Source organism: Apis florea, unplaced genomic scaffold (genome assembly GCF_048593485.1).
Source record: "Apis florea isolate Af1SG1 unplaced genomic scaffold, ASM4859348v1 contig_1615_pilon, whole genome shotgun sequence".
Lineage (NCBI taxonomy): Eukaryota > Metazoa > Arthropoda > Insecta > Hymenoptera > Apidae > Apis > Apis florea.
The window spans coordinates 3,800,795-3,820,930 of NW_028256416.1; the positions used below are offsets into that span (position 1 = coordinate 3,800,795).

Below are 20,136 nucleotides of genomic sequence, written 5' to 3' on the forward strand. Positions count from 1 at the left end.
ATTCCGTTTTTCTTTTGTTTTCGCGTAAAAACGCGACGCGTCTTCGAGGATGCATTTTTATCTCGGCTGGTGTACCTTTTCCATTGATCGCGGAGAAGTTGGGAAAGCGATTCGAACGAAACGCGCGCCAACTTTCCGCCAAACTTTCTGCGTGCGTGCGGAATTCATTAACATTCATTAGTTCCTTGGGCAAACGTTGGAAATCACGATGTAAATTAATTATTATTTACCACGAATCTCCGGCAAAGCTGTTCGAATAATGTAATAATCGTCGGATGAGTGATGCGCGATGACCGATCTTTCGATAAAAAAAAAAAGGAGGAAGTCGACTATTGTCGGCCGATGGAATGAAAAATTTTTGTTTGTTTTTTTTTTTTTATATATATATTGCCTGCATATTACAAGGCGCGTGTTTCGTAACGTTTCTGCATTTTAACATGGCCTCGATTATCATCGGTGTGCATCAACCATTGTGAAATGTGGCTCGTTTGCATGTATAATCCCTGGTGAAAATTTCGCGTTACAACAAATCCACTATATATACATATTCAGCGGAAGAAAAATCCATCTCGTAACGTGTCATCGAATCGAGAGGATTATTATACCGGAAGTAACTGTGTTTCTTTATTCATCGTGTTATTTAATAATGGTGCATTTAATAAATAAAATAACGCGATAAAATAACGTAAGAGTAATTCCAGTCGACGTACGAGCATTGCACAAATTTGTCGCTTCCATTTGTTTGATTACTTATTTGATGGGATAAAAATCGTTTTTACCTTATAAACGGTTGATATTCGAAACGGTGAACAACAACGTCTGATATACTGAATAAACAGATAAATTACGATCGATGTTAATTAATCCGCAATTACCACGTATATAAATCGATATAATAAACGCATATCGCATGTTTAAACAGAATTTAGATTAATTTAATAGACAATGTTCGAACGACGACGAATATAGAATAACATTTTTCAACGGGCAATAGTTAAATTGGAAATTCTACTCGCTCTACTACACCAACATCGTACTTGCGCTATTTACACGTACTGCAAGTTTAAGTAGAATATCGATTAAACGAGCAGATCGAAAGCGGCGCGTTTATCGACTAACAAACTTTCCTCGATGTGCGCTCGATGTATACAACCGTAAATAGAATTTCGATTAATTTGACGAATGATTTTTAATATTCTATTTTCTATTCGATTCGACGGTAAATTTTGTTCGAGCAGAATTTCGATTAATTTAACGAGACAGAGGGAATACGCGACGAGCCCATATACGCGATACCAAGATGACACGTTTGGGTCGCTGATTAACAAACTTCTCGCGCGGGATGACGCCCTCGAATATAGGACAATAATTTTCAACGACCGATAGTCAAACTTGACCGGTTTGTTTCCATCGCTTTCTGGTGAAAAGTTGAGCCTCGAAACCACGGGAAACCCGAAGCTAAAAGCTTGCTGCTTCCCCGACTCGTCTGGAAAATGTTTCATAGCTCAACGAGAGGCTTTCAGCGGAAACTTTCAACTCCTATAGAGTTACTCGTGTCAGGAAAATCTTTCTCTCCCTCTCCCCCCGCCCCTCTGTGTTCCTCCCTCGCGTACAATGTGCACGTTTGTAAGTGTCGATTGTGTTCACGGGATATAGGGAGAGGTAACGAAAAGAGGAAAATCGAAGTTTGACGGGCGGACGAGTTATGGATCCTTGCAAAAAAAAAAAAAAAAAAAAAAAAGAAAAGAACTTCGAAAAAAATCGCGCGTTATTTTTAAAAATTTGTTCATAGATGTGCAACAATATTCTATTATTTATTTACTTGTTCTTCCTTCCCTCGATTCTTTTTCCTCGTATATGCGTACGTGTACCGTTTAGAGAGAAATGAGCGAAAAAAAGATATTCTGAATTGGTCGATTTGGACTTGTTAAAAAAAAATGTTAATGCACAAAATTCGTGCACAGAGTATAATTCCTTATTGAAACAAGATAAAATTTTTTCGTCGAAGATTCCATTTTTTTTTTTTTTTTTTTCAAAAATTTTTCGATCACAAATGAAATTGGCTAATTCTGAATTGGATACGAATGTATCGATAAGAGATTGTTCTTAAACGCGTACGATACACGCATAGCAGCAAGGAAGGGAAAAAAAGGAATTTTTTTTAAAAGACAGGGTCCAAATAATTTCGGTCAAAGGCAGGGAAAATTTGCACGCGCCACGTATCCCCCCCCCCCCCCCCGCGCCCTCCTCGCTCTTTTAATCTCGATTCGTTCGCGATGCCTCTCTCGTTTCGCGAAATCAAAACCGCGGCTTTTACCGTTCCATTTCTCCTCCTCCTCTTCGTCCTCCTTCCCCCCTCCCTCCGCCCCTTTCTTTTTTCACCGCCAACACGTGGCACGAAAATGCGAACGAATCAGTATTCACCTACGTATTCGCCTCGTGATCATAATCTAGAAAACGAACGAAACCCTTGGAAAAATGGAAGCGTGCCGAGTTTCGTTCCCTCGAATGGACCAAGCCTTTGCTACTACGAATGAGAATCGTCCAACGAGACGAGACGAGGCCAACGAAAGAGCAGCGTGAACTTGTGCGACTTTTCCACTCCGACCGGTGGAAAAGTTTTTCGCGCGAAGAATTTGCATGCATTTCCTCACCTCGAAAGTTTCGGGGCGTTGCGGGGCATTATCTCTACCGACTTGTTTCGTTATTTTCCCATCTTACTTTTGGCCACCGGGCAAAACAAGCGGAATTATCGTACGAAAACTTGTCCTACGATTTCGAGTATAAAGAGAGGGGATACAGAGAGAGGGTGTCGAAAGAGGGTGAGATATACTTAGACGAAAGGAGGAAATATTATCCGCCAACGGAAGAGCAAACACAACTTTCTTCGGCTAATATTCGGGACGACTTGTTTACAAGGGTTAAGTAAGCAAAGAACAAATATATCGTCGTATCGATTGGTATCCGAACGAACGAATCGAGATTGCATCCTCGCCTTCGAACGATATCCCTCCCTCCCTCCCTCCCTTCCTCCCTGTTTATTTCAGTTGCATCCATTTTCTCGAAAGGCACAAATCAGTAGGATTGGAGGAAAATGGAGGAAACAGGTAACTTTATAAATGTCCAAATTATTTAAAGGATCGAACCTCGAAGGGAAGTTGGTTCTCTCGTTGGAGAAGTTTGAAATTTCGGTCTTAATTTTATTCGTGCTCGAATCTTGGTCTTCTTCGAAAGGTTCCCCCTCCCCTCTTAAACTTATCCACTTCTTCCTTCGTTCGATCGTGATTCACAGTATATCCTTCCGATAAAACTCTGTTTAACGAAAAAATATTCCCGAACAAAAGAGAAAGTCGGATTAATCGCCGATCCTTTAACAAGTTTTTAAAAGTTATTCTTTCGAAATTCTTTTCTTCTTCTTTCTTCCTCCTCCTTTATTTTTCTTTTTCTTTTGTTTTTTTTTTTTTTTTTTTTTTCTGTAAAATGTGCAACTCGTGCGACAAGAGCGAGCTTTTGGGAAATGAGAATCCAGGAAAATGAGATAAACGATCCTCCCCTCCACGAACGAAGAGAGAGAGAGAGAGATTGAAAGGTCCGAAAAGTTGGGTCGGAAACTCGGAGGGATTTTATCTCGACTGTCTTCGTGCATAGACTCATTCAGACCCATAGGCGCAGACCCATCGCCAATTTTTTTTTTTTTTTTTTCCTTTTTTTCGCCTCTTTGCAATCCCTCTTTGCATCCCGCAAAATCGATGAAAGAGTGTATGCAATCTGATAAGAGGATCGTTCGTTTGATACCCTTGAAAACAAGAGCAACGCGGTTTACCAAAAAATATTCCCTGGAAAAAAAAAAGTGCCGCGATTCGTCGAGCCATCATCGAAATCCTCTTCGAATCGCGTGAAAAATACGCTTCCTACCTCTGCCCATACAAAATATACATGGGGGGAGAAGATTACACCTCGTTGATTCTTTACCTCGTTGCCCGTTTTATTGCCGCCGTTCACCGATAACCGCCGGAGGATTATGTTATTTTCGAAATATTCGAAATACTCGTCGTCGAGTTATAAGCCATGGATCTTAGAGGAAGGTGGAATAAAGCCGAGAGGATTGAACATATATGCATACGTGTAACGTTGGCGTTTAAAACGTAAAGTCTACGCGGGAGTTTGTCCAGTGAACTTGTTACGTGAGAATGTAAAGAAGTGAAAAGCGGTGGAACGTAAACGAGCGACAATATAAAATTTCCATATTTAAATTCCCTCCCTCTTCTTACGCCATCCTCTCCGCCATTTTTACGAATCCTCTATGTTTTAATTAAATATCTCCCTTCGAGTCTCCGGTTACGAGAAGTGGAGAAATATAATCTAATTCTACTTAAACTCGAAGGAAGCTTTATCAAGAATTAAAAGAATTTATATTAAACGTATAGGTAAGGAGATAGTTACATATGGTTGTCACAAATTTTGGACAAAATTTTATTCCTAGGAAAATCGGAAAGATTGAAATTCAATATCGATACTGTTTAATCTTCTTTCTCTCTTCTCATATTTTAACTAAATCTCTCCACCGAGATAAAAGAGTATCGTTTCTCGGTAATTAACCTCTTCGAAGGATGATCAGAGAGGAGTATATTACCATCAAGCCGTGTACACGTCGATGAGATCGATAGTGGAAAAACCAGGAGGCCAGCTTTCGTGAAAAAAAAAAAGACAGGGAGAGGAAAAAGCGAACGTTTCTTGGATCCACTCGAATAGCTTAGGCAATACCTTAGCTATCTGTAGAAATACCGGAAAAAGTTTCCATCGTTTCCTTCGATCCGTTCAAGTGACACGAAACCCCGTTTCGACTCGACTCGGTTTTCATCGGATCGAGCGTGTCCTCTCCACTCTAACGGCGCGGAAAAACACACGAGGATGAAATCTTTCCGCGCAAAATTCTCATCGAAATGGGATATCCCTGTGCCCGCCTCACAGTTATCCAGTCGGTACCCGCTTCGATTTTTCCTGCATGTGTGTGAAGTTTTGAGGCAGATTTCCTTTTGAAAAGTTTCCTCGAAAAGAGAGAAAGAAATCTGCTCTCTCTCTCGAGTTCTTTGTAAATTGAATCATGTCGCGTTCCACTCGCTCGACACGCGTTACATAAACACTCGGCGGAAGGGATCAATGACTCGAGCGCGCCCAGCATTTCTGTGAATAGTGGGCGAATCGACGTCAATTATCGAAACAATCTTATCGGCCAACATCGTTCAGGTTACGCAATGAAAATCGTACAAAATCGTACACGCTCTCGTAAATCGAGAGGACGAAACGTTGGTATTAACGACCCGAGTCTTTTATTTCGCAGCTTCATAAGCGGCGAAGCTTATGAATTAAGGTATTACTTAGGCGGCTGGTCGTTCGTACACAAGTATTCGGAATAATAGAAACTCTTTAAAACTTTTAACGCTGTAAATCTTGCACAATCTCCGCCGACTGTATATCTCTTCGAAGAGAACATCTTCCCCCGGATTCACCCTACTTCAAACTGGAATAACAAAATAGATCCGTGGTAATTGTCAGATATTCCCTCTAAACGGCGCTGATAAAGTCGCAATAAAATCCGAGCAAAAATAAAAGCTCGTCGATAAGGGATCGATATGCATCTTCTTTTAAAATTCGACTTTCATCTTCATCTTCTTCGTAAAAAGAAAATTCGAGAAACGAAAATACATGTTATTTTTAATAATAAAAAAAAAAAACGATCATTCTCATCATTCTCATCAATATCGATCGAGAGGATTTCTCATCGAGTTCGAAAGGTCCGTTATATACATATATATAACAACACTCCTCGCGTCATTGTTCCATTCCTTTCTCTCCTCTCCTCTCCTCGCCTCTATTTTTTTGTTACAATGGAAAATTCATCGCGATAAGACTTTTTATTCAACCGGGTGTGGGAGCACACGTGGAAAGAAGAGCTCGAAGACGTGCGGAGGTTCCAATAAATCTGCCGGTAATCCCGATCGATCGGCGGCCGCAAAGAAAGCTTGCGTTTTCATGCAGCGGCGCGGAAACATCGAATTCTTTCCCAGCCAGTGAAAAGCGGTCACCGCTTGGCGACGACACGACGTCCCCTCCTTCCTCGCGCGTGCAAGGGAGAGACGAGCGTCATCGCGTTACACAGGGCTTGCAACAGCTTGCCCATAATACGGGGACTACAACCGACTTTACTCCACGAGAGCTTTAACACGAGAGCTTTAACAATTTCTCCCCCTCTCCCCGTTGAAATTTCTCTCTCTCTCTCTCTCTCTCTCTCTCTCTCTCTCTCTCTCTCTCTCTCTCTCTCTCTCTCTCTCTCTCTCTCTCTCTCTCTCTCTCTCTCTCTCTCTCTCTCTCCGCCAAAAGGCTTTTACCACCCGTGGGGATCTTAGAAGAACTTTCGCAATCAATTGTGTCGCGCGTCAATTTGCAACTTTTACACACAGTTTTCCCGCGAGCGCTTAGCAATCTTTGCTCGGAAGTACACCTATGGGACACACTTTCCTCTTCTCTCTCTCTCTCTTTCCCTCTTCGCGCGACAAGCTTTTTTTTTTTTTATAGTCGCGCGTTTAAAAATCATCTTTTAAGAGGTTTTTTTTTTTTTTTTTTTTTTTTTTTTACGCAGTAAAAGTTAGTTGCGTGTCCTCCATTTTCTGGATAACTTCTTTTTAGTCGCTTCCCCGACCTCGTGCTTAAAAGTCATCTTTCTACAGATAGTTTTATTACGGTTACATTCGCTTATGCATTTTACGTGACTTTTATCTTTTTACGTTCTTTATTCTTTTAAAGAATCGTATTGTGATATTTTATATTCTATTTCGAGTTTCGGGACAAATTTTGCAAGGAAGATATATTTTTATATCTTTCCGTTTTCTAAAATAGTTCTTCTTCACCTCGCAATAATTTTTTATTTATACAATTGTAGAGAGAGAAAATTTCCTTTTATTGGAGAGAGAAAATTTCGAGAAGAAAATCTGGAAACAATAATAATCTATGGAAATTATATTTGACGAAAGAAAAATCTTTGAAAAATATTCCTCCTCTCCTCTCCCCTCTCCCTCGTTTTCGAACACGAGGTTATCAGGGTGGAAAAGCAAACGTGCTAACCACTAGGCTATCAAACGTTCGATATTCAGAGGACCTTGTACCAGATATTTCCGACTCGGCTACATCCACACCAGCTTTAATTTATATACTCGCCAATTAATTATTTTCAAAAGTACATTTTACGCTATTATATAAACGTTCGTAAACGTCAATTTATCTCTTTCTCTTTTTTTTTTTTTTTTTTTACTTTCTCTCACTCTGCCCATATAAATACGCTACTATCACTTAACGATAAAAAAAAAAAAAAAAAGAAAGAAAGGAGGAGGGAATTGAATATTCCCCTTCAGTGGGGGAAGCGCAGAAGGATTAAGAAACGCGGCAGTAGGAAAATTTCCCACCAGGTCAAACTGATTGCCTTTCACAGGGGGCGCGCTAGCTAAGAGAAGGGAGAGCTGGCTTTGAAACCAATTCCGCAACAGCTTGCCCATAACTCGCGGCGGCTTCTCGCGCAATATATTCGGTACATGAGCCTTAAATGGAATTTATGCTAATCGACGCTGTGCAACCTCTAAGGCTGTCGAAATTCTAAACAAAAGCGGGGGATTCGTCGTGAAGAAGGGGAGAGAGAGAGAGAGAAAGAAAAAAGAGTCGAACGCGTGAGGTGGCGTTTTAACGAGAACGCTCTCCGGACGATTTTCCATTCTTTCTCTCTCTCGAATCGAGTTCTTCCATCCTTTTCCCCATGATTTTCTATCGGAAGAAACTTTATTACCAGGGAACAATTACCGGGCCGGTAGAAGGCGTGAGAGAAAGAGAGAGAGAGAGAGAGAGAGAGAGAGAGAGAGAGAGAGTAATTTAATGGCCTTGCCTCCGGCTTTGATTCATTAGCGATCTCGTAACAAAGCAACCTCGTTGACGAAATATTATTTCCCCTGATTATATAACTCGATGAACCGTGCATCTCGCTTCGAGGAGGGGGGAGGGGATAAATGTTTCGATTTCACGAAACGGAAACGTGACGCGCCGTGATGTTTCCAGCTAAATCGAGCTAAAATTATCCGCTTGTTATTTTATCATTTATAATTATTACTCCCTTATGGATTTTATCGAGTAATGTGCTGTAACTGCACGAGTGTAGAGTAATGATAAATAAATTTAATTTTCAGCTCTCATCCTCGTTGGTAGCTTACTTTTAAAGTTGCATCGGAATATTGAAAACAATTGCACGATCGTGAATCGTAGAATAGAGAAGAGAGAGAGAGAGAGAGAGAGAGAGAGAGAGGATAAGCCGAAGCATGAGGGCCGGTTCTCAGTGCTACTTCCATTAGAGTCCCAAGTTCATCGTTATGATTGAAGCCAATATAACGTAGCAGCGTACACATAACATTAGTTAAGTGACGGGTGGGCGTTTTACATCCACAATATAGAGCCCAATTGCGGTGCTCTGTGATCGATGTTGGTATAAGGGCAACGGATTGGAAAGTTTACCCTGTCTGACAATGCCGCCGCGAAATTGCCAACATTTGCGGAAGTTTCAAACCGGTCAATTCTACGTTGAACTTGTCACGTGTAACGTATTCGCGGCTGCTGAATGGCTTAACGATCCCGGGCCGCGAGTTTGACGCGACGAACAATGATTGAAAATAAAAAAAAGTTCGAAAAATTTCGACGGACGGGGACGATAAGAACGGAATTTCGGCAAACTCTCTGTAGATCTCTCTGTTGATGAAACGAGCGAAAGAAAAGAAAAGGGAAGAGAATGATACAACGGAATGCATTCGAATAAATAATTGCGTGTCACACTTTTTGGCGCGAAATTTTGTTGAATAATTCTTGAAGCTATGAACCTCCCCTTCTTCTTCTCTTCTTCTTCTTCTTCTTTTTCCCCAATTTCCTCCCGGGATAACGATAAATAACGCGAATAATCGTTTATCTCGAAAGTAAATCCACTTTTCCGATAAGGGAAAATCGATAATTCGCCAGAGTTTCGATATCGCGATTTAAATCATGGAAACGTTCGCATTCAACGGAAGAAATTTAACTTAAACTCGAAACTCGGATATATATACTTCCTTGCACACTTACTTGTATCGTGTATATAACTTATATATTTCTTTCCTGGCGGCCGACTCGATTCCTTTTTTTTTTCTTCTTCTTCTTCTTCTTCTTCTTCTTCTTTCGAGAAAAGGCTTTTTCTCGAAAAAATCAAAGCTCGCACTTGTTCCGGGGGCTGTGAGCTTATCCTGTCCAAAAAGGGAGGAGGGAGGGGGAGGGAGGGTGGAGGAAAAAAAAGGGGGACAAAAGAAGAGAGAAGAAACGGAATACACGGTTAAGCGCTAACCCAGTTGGAACTGCAAATGCGTTAGCTGCATTCACAAGCGCAGCTTTATCACCGAGGGGGAGGGGAGGGGAGAGGAGGGGAGGGAGTGCCAGCCAATCTCGCGTCACAACGTGATGAACTCGTCCACGATTTAAGCAACTGCCCTACTTCGTTTCTTTATATCCGTTGCCTTAGGAAAAGATTCCCGCCATTTTGAGAAATTTTCCTAATCGTTGATGTATCTCGTCTCAAACTTCTGACTTTGCTCTTTATCTATTCCTCTCCGCGGATCGAGACCCTCCCTCTCCCCCCCCCCCCCGAACACTGCTTCGAAGAGATAACGCCCCCTTACTCTTCTTCCTTCCTCCTTATTCCACGATTCCACTTATCTCGAGATCCATCCGATCGTGATTGGAAATTTGTCGATTATGTGTGTGTAATTGCGTTATCGCGTGTACATCGATCCACTCCCACTTCGACGAAAGAATTTCAATTTCTTCCCTCCCCCGATCGTAATTTTAAACCGCCACGTAATTTTTTTCGTCCCGAGCGATAAATTTTAAGTAACGAGTCGATGCAACGAGTGGACGGGAGAAAGAAGAAGAAGAAAAGAAATTTCGAAAATTCGCCATATTAATAGTCAACCTTCTATCTTCCAACCTTCTTAGATTGGTAACCTTTGCATCTCCACGAATTCCATTCCACGAATCTTCGAGCCCAATAATCCGTCGATGCTTCGGAATCGTCTTCGATCGTCTGCGAATCCAAGATATTCCAATATATAGGGAACGGGGAGGAGAGAAAGAGTGGAGAGTTCTATTCTCGATAAATATTTTTCCGCGCAATCTGGCCCGATTTCGCTCGCGTTTCCGCCGCTTATTCATCGCGCCCGTTGTGAAAAAATGTTGGGGGGCAAGGAAGGAGAGAGAGAGAGAGAGAGAGGGATGCATCGAGTCGTGTCGATAACGGAGGCAGATACGAATTACGAAGCTGTTCGACTCGGCCATTTAAATTATAGCTGCCACTTAATGCGCTCGCTACGAATAACCAGAAGCCCGAACGACTCGACAACTTCGTAGAGGCCGCGTGCCAGGAACTCGTAATTGTTTTGAATTAACGATACTTTAAGCTATACGGACGCGGCTGCTCTCCGACCGCTTATTCAACTTTTATGCTCGATTCGGGAACGGTCGGCTGAAAGCCATCCTCCTCTTTCTCGAATATTCTCCACGCGGGCAGATTTCCCTTTTTCTCGAACTGCTTTTTCTCGGATTCGTGAAAGATCCCGTATAAATTTTGCATTTCTCGAATATCCGATTGTCAATTTTAATCTCGCGAAAGGAATCCGTTCCGCCTTGTCTCGCGCCTCAACGTCCGCGGAAAAGGAGGATCGAAGGGAGACCCGATTGATCGAATTTCCAAAACCGATATTTTCGGAGGGGTCGAGGATATCCGCTGTTTGCGCCTCGATCGAAAAATCGAAAAAACTGGAGTATCGATTATCGCGCGCAAAGATGTCGGACGGAGTTTCGGCACACGCGAGAGCGTGTGCGCTCGGATCCTATGCTGCCCGTCCATTAAAAAAAAAAAAAAAAAAAAGAAGAAAGAAAAAAAAAAACTCAAATCTAACCCGATTCTGGAAAACGCGACGGCCTTTCCTATTGAAAACAGTTTACCCTCCCCGATACAAACTCGCGATACAACGCAACGTGATTTTTATCTATCAAAGTTGAACAGGATGGCAGGGGCGATCGGGTAGAGAGCGAAAAAAAAAAAAACAAAACAAAGCAAAGCGGAAAAAAGAGGAAGAGGGAAAAAAAACTTCTATCTTCTCTGGCGTGAAATTATTTTTTTATTAATCGACGACCGAACCGGAGAAGGGGGAAGGGGAAATAAAGGGTGGAAATAAAAACGGGAGAAAATGGTGGGCAACGCGATTTCGAAAACGCCGCGACGCGTCCACGGTGTTATCGATATTACATTTATCAGCGAGGTCGAATCGAACCACCTTTCCCACCTCCACCATTCTTTTTTTCCTTCCCCTGTTTCTCGTTATTTTTCTAAATACGCCGTATTTTCTCTTTCGACGTGTATAAGTGTATATTTTTGTTTCCACGGAAAATGAAAAAAAAAAAAGAAAGGGAGGGAAAAGGGGGATATAGCTCGGTGGCGAGCTGTCACGGTTCTGAAATTCGCGGCGAACGAACGGCGCTTGTTATTGGAATCGTATTAATCGGAGGGGAGACCCGTATCTTTGCGCGATAAATTCTGTGGCGGTTGGCAGAAGAAAAAAAGATTACAAATCATCCGCACCCGCCGTGGATCTTTGCATTTTCATCGGGGGGCAAATCGCGATTTACTCGTATTTCTCTCTCTCTCTTCTCCTCTTTCTCTTTTCCTTCCCCTTCCTTTTCCTATCTCCCATTCAAAACGACGATAAAGATCATTCGACGCGCGTTGACGCTTTCCACGGAATGGGAATAGAAATGAAAAAGTTGAAAAACCATCGCGCTTCGATATTTCATCCCCAAGTTTTAATGCCGCTTCGATTAAACGTCCCCGAGAATTTGAGGCACGAGCAGCTCGCCCATTATTTTACGAGCATGTGGATTCTTGCCTGTATAGAATTTCCGATTCGTACCGTGGGGGGGGGAAGGGGTTCGAGTATGTCCCGGAATGTCTCAAGACGATGAGGAGAGAGGGAGGAAAAACACAGCCTTTTATTTCTCTTTTAGTCGAGGTACGGGAGAACGATCTTTCGATGCGAGATTAACGATCGAACGATCGACACTCGAATCGTGGAAGAGATATTAAATTATTTCCGTAAACACCGTTTCTCGATCGATCGATCGATCGTTTCGAAATAATCGAAGGGAAGAAAATTCCTGCGCCAAAGATCCAACATTCGTTACGTGACGAGAATACAACGGATGGAATTAAGATATCGTCGAAACATCGTTGGAACATCGGTTACCGCTTTGCCGAGATAAAAAATAAAAAAGAGAAAAGAGCGCGAGATTTTTCAACGTTTCTCTCTCCCGGAAAGAAACGATCCGATATTCGTCGCGATGGAAGACGAGAGTAAAAATCAAAAAAAAGAGACGGCGCGTCGAATCCTCCTCCTTGAAATATCTCGGAAAACGTAGAACGATTCGTCCCAATAACAGTATTTTCACGATTGGACGCGTCGATCGAACGGGTGGACCGCAGGAATCCGCGATTACGTAATCGTGGGAAGAAGAAGAAGGGAGCAAATATGGGCAGAGAGAGAGAGAGAGAAAGAGAGAGAGAGGAAAAAAGAGAGATAGAGAGGGGAGACTTACCTCGTTCAAATCGATCTCCTCTTGGGAATTCAGGTCCGGACACTTGAGGATCGAATAGTCCGCGTCGACCGAATTGTCGGCCCTCGTGACACCGGCCAGAATCAGCATCACTAAGCACCACTTCATCGTCCACGATGTGTATATTTGCCGTTTGGAATACCTCCAAAGTCCCGTGTCCCTCTTTCCTGTCACGCGCGCGCCAAATCAATCGGCGAGGACGCTCCAGGCGCAGAACATGGACGCGTTGATCGAGCGATCGTCGATCGTTTCTTTTTTTTCTCTTTTTTGCCTCCGCTCGCCTCCTCCTCGCCCCCTTTCGATTCCTTTTCGTTTCGAAACGAAAGGAGAAAAGCGGATGGATCTCGATTATTACGTGTATGAATTTCCTCGAGCGGAGGAATAATCGTCGTGCGAGGATTCAGCGGGACCGATGATTCGGCACGGCGACGAAAACGAGAGGCGACATCGTAAGCCGCGTCTCCACGACTAATATTTTCCAACCGAGTCACGCAACTCCCCCCTCGTTTCTTCCTTCTCTCTCTCTCTCTCTCTCTCTCTCGCTCGGCCGCTCGCGCTTCTGGAACGATTTAATTGAACGCCTCGCTCATCCCCGCACCGCTCCGTGATCGATGGCTCAACGCATCGCTTTCGATCTGCTCCTCTCTCTCTCTTTCTCTCTCTCTCTCTTTCTTCAGCGATCTTCGCGAAAACGATCGAAAACGCGTTCCTTTTATTTTATCGTGTTCAACCCTTTGGCCTACGAGCGGGCATCGTAAGCTCGGTGCTCGATGGAAGGAGCGATCGATACAGGCCCTCGATGAACTCGGTGTCACTTATCGGCAGCTCGTCAGGGTGCGCGCATTTTACGAACGCGGCCTCTTACGAATTCCTCCACGAGAACGATACGAAAGTTGACGAGGACGACGCGGATCTTTCCTTCTCTTACGTCCTCTCTCTCTCTCTCTCTCTCTCTCTCTCTCTGGATCTAAAAATTGGATCGAAAGATCCAGCAGGACGGAGGAGAGGAGAGGAGATAAACGACGAGACGAGGACGAAGACGTAAGAACGCACTTGAGAAGAAACACTCGAGAACTGTAAGATGATTTATCGATACACCCGTGGATCGCCGATTACACTTGAAACTGTGGAACGACGATCTATCTGGTCCCTCCGGTGGCGGAGCGTGATCGAGAGAGGAGGATGTGCACGCGGCGCAGTCGTAGGGCACTCTGGCGTTCCCAGTCTGGTTGCTGCTCGGTTGGTCCTCTCTCTGCTCTCCGTGCGTCCGTCCGTCCGATCGTCGCGACGCCTCCTCGAGCGCGGGGAGGGGAGCGGGAAAATAAGAATGGACGCGAGAATCGGTGGATTATTGGCGGCGATCGAGGGAGGGAGGGATCGTTCTTTTTGCCCCTCTCCCCCCCTCGGCAAAAGGGCAAATCAATTTTTCGAAAGAAAGAAACGGGAAACGGTGGCTCGCCTCTCTCGTATCCCGGGACGCGGAACCGATTGTTTCCGTTTTTGCGTAAGGAACGGAAGGAAGGAACGGGGAATGGATAAAAGCGGTGCTTTCGCGGACCCGGAAGCTGGGAACCCGGTCCAAGGTTAGTTGGAATCGATGCACCGAGTTTACTCCGCCGGCTTCCATTTCTTGTGTATTTTTGGAGATAAAGTGGCACGAGTTGGGGACGGGGGGAGGCAGATATATAAAATTGTGACTGTCCGCGTTGAAACGAATGAACAGTGACTTTCTTCAGCCCGACTTTTCGATAAAGTAATCTATATTTATACAGATTTTCTTTTCTCGAGGATAGACGTTCCTTTGTATCTGTTTCAGATACAGGGATCACGATGCGATTTTTGCCGCTTTTAAACGCGTCGTTTATTAAATTCTGGAAACAAAGATATGTCTTATAAGATATAGGATAAAGTTGTCGTATTAAATTGTATTAATCGTATACGAGATATTTTTCGTTATTATATCAGAGATGATAAAATTTGATTCGAAGAAACATTTCGTTTATCCGACAAACGAAACAGATTAGACGGATTTTTCGTTTTTGGTAAATTTCATCATTTTTTGCTTGCCCCTAATTAAAAACATATATATTTATTAATTAGACTAAATGGACTTGTACTATTTTCAAAATAAATAATTATGCGATGTCTCGTTTTACTAAACGACTTTTCAAAATCGTACAAAAATACAAGCTCTTTTTTTTTTTTTTTTTTTTGTTTCTTTTCCAGAAAGCGAATGAAAATTTCGGCAGAGAATCATGGATCAAACGTAAACGAATTATCAAATTTAAACGATAGCAGTCGTCGAGGCGAATTACAATCAGTTGAATGGACACTAATTTCGCAATCCTATATTGTCTCGATTAGGAATTGATAAACGCTGTTTGTAAAATCTCTCGAAATTAGATTCGAGTATGATTACTCGCATCTCGATTCCTCATTTTTCATTTATCTCAATCGATCAATTGCGCATTACGATCGAAAAAATTTTCGATCGAGATACATCGAACTCCGAATGTTTTTTACAAAATTCCCCATTTTCCATTGATCCTTACTTTCATATAAAGAAGAATTTCAAAAATTGTATTTTCAGTATCAGACATTCGGAAGTGTGAATTTTTTGCCGATATTTTTACAAATAAATCGTACACGTGAGAATTTCGTGTCAACGTTGAGTCAACGTTGGGATCGAAAGATAATGCGAACGTTTGAACGAGGTACAAAAGCGAATGGAAACGATGGAAAACGAGATGGTAGAGAGAAACTGGGTAGTTGGGACAAAAGAGGGGGGGGGGGGGACAACGAAAACGTAGTTTGTGCAACGCGTCGGCCAATGAAAACTTAATTCGTTCATTCAATCTGCCTGATGATTCGACCTGCGGGCTGATAAACCTTGGCTGACGCACTCTGCACACATTCTATCGACGACGAAACGAATCACGGATGGAGAGAGAGATATATCCACCGAACTGGGATGGAAAAGAAAATTGTCTGAACGATCAATCGGCAAACGGAGATCAAACGATTTGGCCAAATTATTTTTGGAAAATTCTTCAGACACGATACTTCGCGATAGTGAATAAATCTTCTGGCACGAATTTATCTCTTTCTTCTTCTTTTTCTTCTTCTTTTTAAATGAATCTATACGAAGTTCTATGCGATCATGGAATTAGACGTTATTAGATCGCATTATTTAAAAAAAATCATTACGTATTACGGTAATATATTATCATCAAAGTACGATTCCGTTCCTCTATCTCGCCGGAAGAATTTCAGTCCAACCAATTTCTAACCGTGAAAAATACTCTGCACCGTGTTGCCACATCATCCATGCAATTCCAGCTTCCTGATTAATTTACTCTTGAAAACAACAACCGTTTAGATTCGTGTAAATTAAATTACACTACAATATCTGGCCGAATGAAACGATCAAGCAAGAATCGGTGTATCCGTGTACGTGTACGTATGTATGCACACACACATATATATATATATACACATATATCGATATATCTGGCTTGCCAGAGATCAAATTGATGGCGGATGGTAGGCCGGAATTTAATTTTCCTGAACGCGCTTTTTTTCTTCTTTTTTTTTTCTTTTTTTTTTTTTTTTTCCCTCTCTCGTTTGGACGAGCGAAAGGGGGGTCCATTATAATTATCGTGGCCGAGTGAAGTTCGATAAATTCCGTTAAATTTGTACGGCCACAAATTGTTAGAGTTTACGCAGCCGGTGTTTCCCCGGCAAGTGTTTTTTCGCGCGTTATCGAGCACACAGAGGGCAAAAAGAAGGGGCACCCCGATTGTCCGACTGTATCGCAATAACGGTTTCCATCCACTCCAATTCCGCCGAGTTACTCGATCCTGGAAGGAAACGGAAGGAAAGCTTGGTGTTGAAGAAGAAATGACGGATTAAAAGTTTTTAAGACAAGACCGCGGGAAAAAAGAGGAAGGGGGAAGAGAGCGAGAGATAGAGGTGATTGATCCGATGGATTATTTCACACTTTTCCTTTTCCTCCCGATCAATAACAACCCTCCTTTTCTCGCCTTCTTCCCTCGCCAACATTTTTAAATAAACGTCGTTAACTCGCGTTATGGATAATTAAATACACGGGCAGTGATTTAAACGCGCGTTTCGTTCGTTTCAGCGGCGATCGAGTAACGATAAAGAGGAAAGAAGCATCGACGATAAAGGCGATCGCGAAACGAGACGGTTCCGCTTTTGCGCGTTCTCCCAGCGAGGAGGATTAATTACGACGCGACGAGGATATAACCAACTGTACAGAGCGCCATTACGTGGCTCGGTTTAAAACAAAAAGGAGAGGAGAGAGAGAGAGAGAGAGAGAGATAGGGTAAAGGGAAAAAGTAGAAACGACAGAGAGAAGGGGAGAGGAAAAACGGCGGGAAGAGAGTTGGAGAAAAAAAGAAAGTGGAGCGGGCCTGGAAAACGTTTCCAAGAGATTTACATGACGGGAAGATCGTTGCGATTACCGCTCTCAAGACCGATCCACCACCGTTGAAAAATATCCGAACGTAGGTAGCCTCGATACCCGGCTTTCTAATTGGGAATTTAAATGCGGGACCGCGACGGAGGACGATTACCATCTCGGTTTATTTACCGATGAAACCTTTCTCCTCCCCTCCCCTCGAAACGCGAATTTATTCCCCTTAATTTATTACAAACATTTATTTATCGGAGTTACGTTCGATTCGGTGAAATTTCATTTCAAAACGCCGGAGAAAATGCTGATTAATTCCTCTTGCCTCTTGCACTCTGAAACTTTGCTTTTTCCTTCTTTTTCTTTCACGCGTTTCCGCGAAACGCTCGGCCACGTCAATCATTATAACACTGGACACGCAAGAAGAAACTATTACCGGGTCCAACTTTGGAACAACTTTGAAAAAAAAAAATCTGTCGATTTTTATTAAAATTCGCCGCCATCTCTGCCCCAGTTTCCGTCCATCCATCGAATTATTTATCATTTCTCGTCTCCTCTCGTCGCGCAATTGTGTTCTTTTGCTTTCTCTCGTTTTTTCCCCTCTCTCTTTCTCCCCCCCCTCCCCCTTCCACGTACCACGTACCACTCGTTATTACGAGTCTTTGTATTTATTTTCTTCCCTGAATTCAGCAGCGATGTTCATGCCTCAAATATTCCACGGTATGCATACAACCGCTTCGGGACGTAAAAAATGATTCGATAAGCAAAATTGCGACCCACCCACTCTCATAACGAATCTCATAACGAATAGAGGTAGGTGTCTTAATCTTGCCCATTCCCAACGATTACACGAATTTGCATAACGATAACCGTTAAATCTTCGAGGAGGCCCTTTCTCCTTTCTCTTCTTCAACTTCTTCCCTCTTCTTATTGTCTCTTCCATCTTTATCTTACGAAGTCGGTTCGCAAGAATTTATAGTCCTTTTTCTTTTCTTTTTTTTTTTTATTAGGCACGATTTACAGGTAAAGACAAAATTGGTTACTTGGTTGTTTAAATACATTTGAATAAACCACGATAAAAAAGAATTTGATCCAATGGAGATGAAAGAGGAGATAGGGAGCGAAGTTTGAAAGTACAAAAGTGCATAATGAATATTCCAGGCATAAGAAAGGAGCAGTAGAAACCAAGGGAAGGAAAACAAAATCATTTGGAACGGGAAGTGTTTGTTCGAGGGAAGAATCGAACGACGATCTCGTTTATCCCCCTTCGTTTCTAATGAATCTAATAATTGCCCCCTACAAACCTTTTTAAACCTTTTTAAAAAGATTTTTAAAAGGTTTAAAAAGTTTTTGCGCGCCACAAGGGTCCAATTAAAACGTATTACACGATAAAAGGATTTACAAAGAAAAATTAAAAAACCCGCGTATAATTCCGTTCCGTTTATAAAAAATGAAAATTTTCCAACAATTATTTAATCGTTCTTTTTATTTAACCGACAATGCATCCACGCTCGACTCCTATTTTCGATCGCGTTTAACACGGATATTTACATTTCACATTCGCCCTCGAACGGCGACGCGTATTCGTTCTTCACGAGTAGTAGGGAAATTACAACACGTGCTCTAACACGAGCCTCAAATTCAAAAGAGAGATACAATTCTCTCGTAATTAGCGAGATAGAAACGCAAGTTGCGGGAAGAGGGGGGCATTGTTGAGGCGATTTTCTTGCGCCGTGAATTTTGCCGTTGGAAAAGATCTCTCTCCCCCCTTCGTTCGTGGAGCACGTAAAAAACAAAGGGTCATGAGGGTGGAACATGCGAAAGAATAATAATTATTCTCCTTGGAAATAGCAGCGTGGGAGAAAGTCGTAGATAATCGTCGAGACGTGCCTTGTCTCTGAACCTTGCGAGTGGTACGAGTCGGTAAGTAGTCAGCCGCTTGAAAAAGGATAAAAGTAGTAATAGTTTAAATTCGCGGACGAAAAGAAGTGGTTGGTCAAAGTCAACAATATTCGTGTTCCTCCTTCGGGTATTTTTGTCGTCCATTCGATTTTCAGCCCTAAAGTGGCCGGATGGAAGATTCATAATTCAACGAGGCCTGCTTGTTCCCAACAAGCAGATCGATGAATTTGTCCAGGATATTTCCCGAACGATGCGTCCCGGGTAACGTTATTAACGAAACCGAATTACGCGTTGTAAATTGCTGTGTGTTAATGTCTGACATTAAGTAATTAGCGAATTAATTATTCGATTAATTGAATTTAATAATATCGACGTATTATCGCGGTGGAGTGTAACAAATGATCCCCCGCTTAGAGAGGGGGATGGAATTTATGCCCCGCTTTAGGAGGAGTTTAATTTATATTTTCTAAAGGACCATTAAAATCTCAACGAAACGACGAATTTACACGGGCGTGCAATAAAACGGGCCGGGTGTCCTGATGTAAAATTCAAATTAGATATTAATTGGTTCGACGATGATTTCAATTATTATTTATATACTTATATCCCGAATAAATGATCGTGAAATAATCTATGAAAAATTATTGAATTAATCAACGATAAATATATATACAAAATTTATCGTTTATAATATAATGTATACAAAATCGACGATAGAGACACATTATCGTGAAATTCAATTAGTAAGTCGTAACATAACTCTTGTCGCAAATTTTAATCCCTGTCAAATACACTTTTGCTTTTTACTCTCTCTCTCTCTCTCTCTCTCTCTCTCTCTCTCACTCTCTCACTCTCTCTACGCGAAAATTTGCAAATATTTTCAATTTTCCCTTTGCACGTACAATTCTATTTTCCCCTGCTATTTCGTTTTAATCCTTTGTCCAACAAGAAACAATTAACGATTTTCAGACGAAAGGTTTATAATACTGTCCGGTCGAATCGAGAATGGCAGTGGATGTTATTTCAATGTGTTGCGCATTCAGAGCCGAATCAATGGAATCACGGATCAATCGTGC

The 20,136-nt window shown here is 42.2% G+C and overlaps 2 protein-coding genes across 4 annotated transcripts in view; one reads left to right on the forward strand and one right to left on the reverse strand.

Moving 5' to 3' along the window:
- LOC105734758 (uncharacterized) overlaps positions 1 to 13,936 on the reverse strand; it is a 46,619-nt gene extending 32,683 nt beyond the window's left edge. For 2 of the 3 annotated variants that reach the window (XM_086910789.1, XM_086910838.1), the window contains exons 1-2: positions 12,706 to 12,972; positions 10,043 to 10,138 (exon numbers count right to left, since the gene is read on the reverse strand). In XM_086910789.1, coding sequence (XP_086766915.1) covers positions 10,043 to 10,138; positions 12,706 to 12,831 — 222 coding nt within the window. In that variant the 5' untranslated portion in view covers positions 12,832 to 12,972. Of the gene's footprint in view, positions 1 to 10,042; positions 10,139 to 12,705 lie in introns of all 3 variants that reach the window. The other variant, XM_086910881.1, reaches the window with a different exon arrangement.
- LOC105736831 (cilia- and flagella-associated protein 300) overlaps positions 1 to 20,136 on the forward strand; it is an 89,171-nt gene that overhangs the window by 42,006 nt on the left and 27,029 nt on the right. The window lies entirely within an intron of this gene.